Source organism: Camelus dromedarius, chromosome 16 (assembly GCF_036321535.1).
Source record: "Camelus dromedarius isolate mCamDro1 chromosome 16, mCamDro1.pat, whole genome shotgun sequence".
Lineage (NCBI taxonomy): Eukaryota > Metazoa > Chordata > Mammalia > Artiodactyla > Camelidae > Camelus > Camelus dromedarius.
This window is the reverse complement of record NC_087451.1, coordinates 39,518,257-39,528,161: the sequence shown is the minus strand read 5'-3', so window position 1 is coordinate 39,528,161 and position 9,905 is coordinate 39,518,257. Positions and strand designations below refer to the sequence as shown.

Here is a 9,905-nt window from a genome sequence, read left to right as displayed (position 1 = left end):
TTCTCGGTTGACTTTGTACCCACAACCTTGCTAAATTCTCTTTTCCATTTCTTACAATATGGAGACCAGAGAACTACTGTGGCTACTGTCATCGTTGCTGCCTCTGCCACAGCTGCTGCCCCCAGAAACCGGAGCTCAGTGGAGTGTGGAGCTCTGTCACCGCAGACATTGGCTTTGCAGTGAAAAGTACCACTCCCTTCCACTTTCCAGGTCCTACGCGAGTGCATGTAATTGCTGGAAGACATTGACAGCCACACCCTGACAGCAGGGGAATCGTATTGTTTCTGACCCCACCAAACAGAAGGAGGGTTATGATGTGGCTTAAGAAAGCCAATCAAAATAGCTACCACACTAGCCAAAATATCAATCAAGACTGAGGGGGAAATAAAGACATTTTAAGACAAAGATGGACAAGGAGGTTTCTCCATTCTCATTCACACCGGAAGAACTACATGATATACTTGATGAGAAAGGGTGTGGGATTCAAGAAACATATGAATAAACGTGTGTGTGTGTGTGTGTGTGTGTTTGAGAGAGCGAGAGAGAGAGAGAGGGAAGGAGGGAAAGGAAGACAGAGAGGTGTTTAAGGTTTGAAAACAGATAAAGTTACCATGATTTTGAAAGTGTGGTATTTGTATATGGCTGGACTAGTAGAAAACTGTAGATGTAACAGGACAAAAAGTCCAGATATAGATCTAAATACATATGGGAGTTTAATATATGAAAAATACGGCATTTTAAATCAATGAGGAAAAGATGGGTTATTCCACATACTGTAAAAACTTGAGAACCACATTTAGTAAGTTGGAAGTCATTCTTTACAAAATAAATTCAGATAGCTCAAATATTAAAATACCTAAAATAAAGCCACAGGAATGCTAGAAGAAAACAGGAGGAATTCTATAATAATCTTTAAGAGGGAAAGTCTTTTCGAGATATGACCCACAATCCAGAAGACATAAATGATGGTTTAATTTGATGAAACATTTAAAAATTACATTCAAAATCATAAACTAAGTCAAAAGAAAAACTAGGGGAAAATATTTTTGCGCCCACGTCTGCAATAAAGTATGAAGTTCCTTACACTGTATAGCACAGGGAAATATACACAAAATGTTATGATAACTCACAGAGAAAAAAATGTGACAATGAGTGTGTATATGTCCATGAATGACTGAAAAATTGTGCTGAACACTGGAATTTGACACAACATTGTAAAATGATTATAAATCAATAAAGAATGTTAAAAAAAAAAAGAACAAGCAAAAACAAAAAAAAAAAATAAAAAGTATGAAGTTCCACAATATACAATGACTTCTCACAAACCATTAAGAAAAAGGCCAAGGAGAAGGGGAAGAGTATAGCTCAGCTGTAGAGTGCCTGCTTAGCACGCATGAGGTCCTGGGTTCAATCCCCAGCACCTCCACTAATAAATAAATAAAATAAATAAACCTAAAACTAATTACTTCCCCTACAAAAAAAATTTATTTTAAAGAAAGAAAGAAAGAAAAAGGCCAACAAGCCAATAGGGAACTGGGAAAAGGTAGCATCTGCAAGGTAACATCAGGGCAGCAAGAAATCTTGCTAGGATGAAGAGCTGCAAACAGGTGTGCTCTGACCAGCTGCCTTCAAGCATTTGTCCCTTCTGCCCCTTCTGCTCCCAGGGCTGGGGGATTACAACCTAAGGAGACTGCCTTCTCTCAGTGCTGCTTCTCCTGAACGATGTAAAGTGTGGACTTGACCAGAGGAAGCTCATGCTTCTGTCTTTCTCATTTACTGCCCTGGAGGGACATGGACTAATGCCTTGCCTTTGACCGTCCTCAGTACACACTACCAGAGACAGTAACTGAGATCTCAGGTAGTACATAAACTTAAAGGCTCGAACAATTAGACACCAAAGGACTACAATGACCTCTAAGCATGTCTCTTTGGCCCCTCCCATATCCCATGGGGAAAGGCACAGCTGGAGAAGGGCCAGAGCAGGGCCCAGGGCAGGGGCTCCTCTCGCCAGACCTAGGAAGGGCACTGTCAGAGCCCGTAGCAGGTCTCCCCGCTTCCATTCTGCTCCTCTACACTCCACTCTCCACAGCGATCTTTTCCAAATAATAGTATGTCCCTTCTCTGCTCAAACCGTTCTCCACCTCCTGCCTGCTAACTCCTTACTGTGGCCCCCATATTTGTAAGCATTGTGGGCTCTGACCACCTCATCTTCTCCCCTTCTCCCCTCTGCTCTGGCCTGCTTGGTATTTCTTGCTCACTCCACGCCTTTTTCCTCCTAAGGCCTTGGCGCTTACTATTTCCTTCTACCCAGAATGTGCTGCCTCAGATCTTCACACAGCTGGTTCCTTCATATCATTCAGTCTCGGCCAGAAGGTCATGTCCTCAGAGACTTCCCTGATCTTCCATGTAAAGCACACTAACTACCCTAATCATCCTGTGCTATTTCATAGCACATCACTACCTACAATTACCTGAAACTGTCCAAGCACCTACTTGCTTATTGTTTGTTCCCACCTGCCCACCCCTAGAAAGGTCTTGTCTATTTTGTTCACCATTACATCCCCAGCACTGGGAGTCCCTGGGAACTGGGTGCTCAAAAAGCCTTTGTGAATAAACCAAATGAATAGATACATGACACATATAGTAACAGACCAGGCTTAGGAGAAGCATAACTATCACTGGCATTTAAATCTAAGAGCAATTTCTCCCATGCTTCCTTATAGGAAGACACTGTATAACATAGCAAATTAGTATCTTTAAGAACATTCTTATGGCTAAATCAAGAGTGAGTTTCATAGAGCTACTTCTAATAACATCTTTCAATACATACTGGTGTGGTGTAATACCTAAAGGCATTTGGTAAAAGAAAATTTGTTAAAAGTAATTGAGTCGGAGGGAAGTTATGTGAAAACAATACCATCTAGGTATGCAGCTTTCTGATAAATTTAATAGTTACTACTGGGGAGAACATCAGAAACCGGGACTTGTAAATATTTTAAAATATACTTATATGGGCCCCACTGTTAAAAGAAATAGTAGGTCTGTCTGGGATAGGGCTCAAATATACTTATTTTTATAAAGCTCCACAGGAGATTCTGATTGTAAACCCAGTTGGACAACTCTGATCTGGATAATCCTCCATCAACATTACTTACCTCAACTGTAGTGTAAACATTCTGTTGCCAGTTAGTGCAGTTCAGCTGACCTGAGATCAGGAATACAATCCTCCTGTGAAGTCTGAGGCCCCTAAGAAAACAAAGTACCTTAAATAAAGGTACCTGTGGGTAGGACTGAGATTTTCTTCAGAAAAATAATTTAAAAAAATTTTTAGATTCTCACGGTTATATTATAAGTAAATATTGCAACCAAAACTGCAAAATTGAAATTTAAACTTTTAAGTGGCTATATGGAGATAATATTGGTATTGCAGTTCTGAGAGTGCTGTGGTTAAGGTGAAATATAGCAAAGGCACAGCTGTGTGGCCTGGCATTCTAATTTTATCACCATCAGCATTCTCGAGAATTGGGATTTCTGGTGTGGGAGGAGATAAAAATGTGTGAGCAAAAACCCTGAAGTCCTAATGGGACATAAGGGGGCTTTTTGGAGATGATGGAAATGTTCTAGATTGTCACTGTGGTGGTGGTTACACATTTGTAAAAGTTCATAATTTGTACATTAAAAATAGATAAATTTACTGTATGTAAATCATATCCCAATAAAGCTAATTCACACACACACACACTCTGTGGTCCTGAATTTGAATTGAAGGTATTGATAAATTCATGATGCATTTTTTAATTGGGGGGGAGTATACACACACACATACACACATACATTTGCTAGCTCTGAACACTATAAAGGCCTAGAAACAAAGTCTGCCTTCTAACAATGAGCACCCTTGGCACTCAAGAGTATGGTCTCCAGTTTTCCAATAAAAGGAACCAGGGCTCCTTGGAGAAAACTCTGAAATATACAATCTCTATATTAGATACCAAGGATGCTAGCAAGGACTACTGAAGTTGTGTCAAAAGGACTCGAGGCCAACTTGAAGAGGCTCCTACTAGCCAAAGATAGGACAATTTGTGCATGAAAAAGAGTAACTTTAAAAGGGACGAATCTAACAATTCTTCCACCTTTCCCATATGCCAGGCAAATGGTAGATGAGATGCTTTTCTTTATACAAGTATTTTAGCTAATAAATAAAGAAGGAAGATAGAATCAGAATATCACCGTTTTGCCACCTCTAATGAACTGACTGATTTAGGCGTCGGTCAATAATTGCTAGCATCCCCCAGAGAGAAATAACCAGACATTTACTGCTTCCTGACGGGAGAACACAATCTATAAGACAACCTTGCCCCCCGAAAACTGAACTTGAAGTTGATCAAGCCTCTTGATTAAATTTCCAATCTATAGGAAATATACAGAGAAGAACAGGGTAAACTATACCAAGAAGATACAATAAGCAAAATCCAAACAGTAGAAAACAATAAACTCAAATATCTTACAAAAAAAGCTGGAAAGAGAGAGACAGAGTGTGCAAGCAAATGAGCTGAAATCTACAGGATAAGAGAGACTAAAGACCTAGTTAAAGACCTAACAACCAACTTCAATTAAAGGGCCTTATTTGGATCCTGATTCAAACAAACAGTACAACATTATGAGACAACCGGAAACTGAGTGGATATCTGACATTAAAGAATTGGTATTTTAAAAATTTTATTATGAAAATCCTCACACACAAAAAGAAACAGTACAATGCACCCCCATGTACCCATTACTCAGCTTCAACAACTCAGCACTACTCTTATTTTTCATCTATATTCCACCACTCTTTTTTATGCTAAATTTAAAAGCAAGTCTTAGATAATACAATTTTACTCAAAAATATTTTAGGTATGTGCTTCTATCAGATAAGGACTTTTTAAAAAGAAAAATAAAACCATAATACCATTATCACACCCAAGGAAATTGTCAATAATTCCTTAGTATTACCAAGTGTTAATTTTATGTGTGAGAATGGTTAACAAGAATCTTAACTAAAATATTTACAAATGAGATGACAGCTGCAATCTGTTTCAAAATAATATGGCAGGGTGGTGTTGGGAGGGTGAGGCAAGACTGGGCACGGGTTGATGGCTGTTGGTGCTGAGTGACAGGTACACGGGGTTAATTGTACTATTTGGCATATGCTTGGGTTTGAAATTCTCCTCCAAAACAAAAAATAATAACCCTAAAGTAAAAACCTATGAAGTAAAGTCAACCGAGACAAGTTAGCCAACATTTTAAGACATTTTGCACAAATTATCAGCTGGAATTTTTGTCAGGTTGATAACAGTATAACACAAACACAATCAGCACATAAAGTTCAAAGATTTCTTACAAACATATCTATTATAATCAGACATGAAATAGTATGTAATATAAGGTTATGCCATTCAACATTTATTTTAGTTTGCTTTTTAAAAAATCAATAAATGTTCTAATTATTAAAGATTTAGTTTTAGGTTAATCTTTCATATTTGACAGCATACATGTGGCAGACTCCATAAAGACCTCTTCTTTCCTGATAACAAAACCCATTTCAGAGAGGATAAGACACCATTGTGGCCCCAAGGGATAAACTGTGCTTGGTCCAAATTAATCATGGTATTCTCATTTCCTTGGACAATGGCTGGCCTAGGAATGACCACGTGACTCAGTTCTGATAATTAAAATGTAAGTAAGTCTTCTGATAAGGATGTCTGGGAAAGCTTTTACTTTGCTAATTAAAAAGGGAAGAGTCTTGGCCGTCCAGCTCTTGTCTCTGATTTTCTTCCTAAGTAGGTATGGATGAGAAGGCTAACAATCTAGCAATCACCTTGTGACCAAGAAGCAACAAGCATGAAGATAAAAGCCAACATACTAAAGATGGTGGAACAGAAAGACAGCAAGAGCCTCAGTCCCTAACTACCACAGAGGAAACAACTGTACCAGCCCTGACAGTCTACCCCCTCAATTTCTTGTTATGAGGAAAACAAACTCTAATTTGCTTAATCCAATATAGCAGTAGTTTTGTTTCCTATAGCTCAACATACTCCTGATACCATGAAATACATGAAGAAATACAAATAATAAAAACTAAGTTTAAAAAAGCACCAAAAACATGCACTTCATAAGTGCAAAGGGGCTAAAGAAAAATCGAAGACAACCAGAGTAGGAAAGGAGAATATTTATTATACAAATATTAAAGTCTATACATTCTTAGCTGATGATATATACTTAATTAAAAAGTCTTTTACTTTGGATATATGCATCATTTCCTTCATTGTGGTGTCTCTACTTCTCAGATGTATTAATCCATTCTCCAGAGTAGCTTCAGTAATCAACACTGTGAAGAGGATACTCATTTCATCATATCTAAGAAAAAAACGTAGTTAACCGAAATAACATGAGCACAAATATAAACTGTAAATTCAGCACACTACCAGTTTTAGTTACTTTAGAGTCAATGCCACTTTCAACACTCACAAAGTTCAAAAGCAGGGCTTGAGAGCAGAACCCATAAACACATTTTTCAAGTTTCTGAACTATCAAAAGTAAAATTTTCAGAAGGTTTCTGACTTCTTATTGTAATAGCTGGAAATTCATAAAAGAAAATAAAAACAAATAAACACTGGTACCTAAACACACCATTTGGAGTGACAGTATGGATAAACCTCAGAACGACCTCAGACTTTTGGTACTTGAATACAATCCAAGAAAATTATATTAGACTAAACTTTCTTCTAATACTACTATAATATTAAGATCAGTGTACAACAAATTATACCAAAATCATGCTTAATATAAAATTTAGTAACTTATAGTTTCTAGTTCAGCAATAACTAAATAAACATACTCCACATTGGCCTTCTTTCTGTTTACCCAGTCACACTATCTCATTAACATTCCTTTTCTTTGTAGGACTCCACCAGAAATTTTCTTATTTATCTATTTACTTGTCTATCGTCTATTTTGTCCCACTAGAATATAAGCTTCATGAAAACACGAAACGTTTCTGGCTTGTTTACCGCTGTATCAACGTACGTGAAACATAGTAGGTGCTTAGTAAATATCTGGATAAAAATATCCTGGGACAATAAAGCTTTTACCATATAAAGAACAACTGTAACTTGACAATGTTCACATGACTCAAAGGATAAGATTTTAGAGCATGAGAACACTAGAAAGTTCAAGCACCCCTTCGTTTTATACATGATAAAATCATCAGCTGCCTTATCTATAGAGACCTATTTTTCTTATGACATCATCTAAAAGGTATATTTTTAACAAGTTACAAGGGAACTGAGAAGCAAAACACTAAACTTCACAGCTTTTCACCTAAAATGTTTCAACATATTTTGCATTCAACACAAAAAGCTAAAACAAACAATAAACAAACAAACAAACTCAACAAAATAAACCCAAAGTAGGGAAGAATGAATTACTTTATTAAAAAATAGAGTTAATAAAAATAGCCAGGGAAAAGACTAAAGACAGGGAGATCAATTAAGAGATTATTTCAATAATCCAGTTAAAAGAGTAAGATACTGGTGATCTTAACTATAGTGGTAGTGAAGATGGAGAGATGTGGATGTGAGCTATATTTAGGAAGATGACAACAGTTAGTGATGAACTGGACGTGAACACTAAGGAAGAGGGAGGAGTTGAGGACAATATCCAGGTTTCAGTCTTGAGTAATCAGATGAACAGAGGTGCAGATCACTGGGGAAACTATTTCTCTATTCTCTGGAATGGAATTTATCTTCCACTCAGCCTTAGAATCAACCACAAGGTTCCCTCAGTCCTGATTCAACAAATGCATCCAATACATATAATTCCATCCCTGATAAACTGATAGACTCAGGTACACACCCTTCATGATCTTAAGTCTTGAAGTTGCACATAGTATGTGCTCAAATATACCTGATGAGTTTTGTCCCCTGCTGTAGCAATTAACTAAGGGTATGTGGTTCTGTAAACAGGAATGTTAGGAATCATTTTAAATTACATTATATATACATATTTAGAAGAACTTTGTTACTCATAAAGAAACATCATATAATCAAAATCTCTGAATAAACATTTTTTAGTGACAAAAAGACAATTCTTACTTTGAATAAAGTTGTTCCAATGAGGATTGCACAGTTTCCAAATAACCAGGCCACACAGAAATTCCATTCTCTAGTAATTCATTGAACAGCCCTTGACAAACCTGGGGAAAAATACAAAACCTTTGAATATGAAAGAAAAGTAGCTAGAGTTATTAACCTATTATTGTGAAACCATCAATCATCTTTTTCAATCTTTAAAATGGGCATAAATTCCTCTAATTACATGATAATATTGTTGGTAATTTATATATTGTATACTTATAGATTGTACACTTCCTCTGAAGAACTTAAGCACTGCAAAGCTGAATACTAGATGCAAATCTCTGAAAATTTTATACTAAATGTAAGGATTTTTACTATCACTATCATTATTCAAAACAAAAATAAACAAAAGCAAAACAGATTCTATCAGAAAAATACAGTTAAGTCCAAAGGGCTATGTTAACCCTAAACTCATCTGAGAGTTGAGAACTGAGCCCTATGGTTATACTACAGTGTCAGGAAGAGCTAGTGAAGGAAATGAAGGAGCCAGAAAAGGAGGAGGAAAACCAGGACAGTGGTACTCCTAAAGCCAACTAAAGAAAATGGTTTTTTTTTTTAAGAAAATGTTTCAAGAAGAGAAGGACTGATTAGTTTCAGAGGAATGCTGGGGACAAAAGCCAACTGGAAATACACAAGTAATGAGTAAATGACATAGCACACTTTATTGTTTTTTTTAACAATGTGAAGCAAAACAAAGAAAAATTTTAAACAATCTAGAACCCTAAAGCAGGATTCCTCTCATTGGCACTGCTGACACAGGATGTTTAGCAGCATCCCTGGCCTCCATTAGCTGCCTGGAGCCCTCTCCCTGACATTGTGACAACCAAAAATGTCCCCAGACACTACCAAATGTCCCCGGGGGAAAGGGCAAAGTGGGGGAGGGGGTGAGATGGTGGCGAGGTGGGGAGGTGTGCCTGAGTTAGAGTTCCTCAAACTTAGCATCAGCATCACCTGGAGGGCTTGTGAAAACAGGTGGTTCAGCCTCACCCCAGAGTTCCTGATTCAGCAGGTCTGGCAAGAATTTGCATTTCTAACAAGTTCCCAGAGAGACCACAGCAAAGTAAATGGGTGTTAAAGTACATGATATTTTTGGGGTAGATGAGAATATAGATACTAATAAAACTAAGAAATTAACAGGGAAAAATAAACATGAGTTTTAGTAAGTTAGTGGCTGTCAGCAAAAAAATGTGCTCTAACAGAAAGTAGAAAAGGAGCGAAAAAGCCCTAAGCATGATTAAGTGCAGGTGAAGACATGGGAAAATGAGAGCCCTCACACTACGGAAGAGCCCAAGCAGGTGCTGCCAATCTGGAGAGCAATCTAGCTGATGTAGTGAAATTAAGGATACATATTCATTTCGTCCAAAAATCCCATCCTCGTGTATATAACCCACAAAAACTCTTGCACAGCCCAAAAAGTTTCATGTGTAAGGATTACCCTGTCATACTGATGAGGGGAAAAAGTTAAAAACAGATTAAGACATACAAAACACTACTCTTTTGGTAAAATACCAAAGGCACAAAATACTCCTAATATTCTTATAAACAAAAACAGGCCTGCAATGGTAGTGACAAAAATCTAGGGAGCAGAGTCTTTGACCTTCAAGCAAAAAAACCCTAGGAACTTGCGACCTACGGCAAAGGGGGGTGGGAAGCCTCCTACAGGACCCTGGGGGAAATGCAGAAATTAAGCCATTATCTTCCCTTTCCCTGAGCTCATGATACGCACCT

General features: G+C 37.5%; 1 protein-coding gene across 5 annotated transcripts in view; it reads right to left on the bottom strand.

The window, feature by feature from the left end:
- The window catches only part of POLG2 (DNA polymerase gamma 2, accessory subunit), a 41,478-nt gene that overhangs the window by 20,826 nt on the left and 10,747 nt on the right, over positions 1-9,905 (bottom strand). For 2 of the 5 annotated variants that reach the window (XM_031468902.2, XM_064495659.1), the window contains exons 7-9: positions 8,136-8,236; positions 6,282-6,399; positions 3,156-3,246 (exon numbers count right to left, since the gene is read on the bottom strand). In XM_031468902.2, the coding sequence (XP_031324762.2) occupies positions 3,187-3,246; positions 6,282-6,399; positions 8,136-8,236 (279 nt within the window). In that variant the 3' untranslated portion in view covers positions 3,156-3,186. Of the gene's footprint in view, positions 1-3,155; positions 3,247-6,196; positions 6,400-8,135; positions 8,237-9,905 lie in introns of those variants that run through there. The other 3 variants (XM_064495660.1, XM_064495658.1, XM_010983981.3) reach the window with 2 other exon arrangements.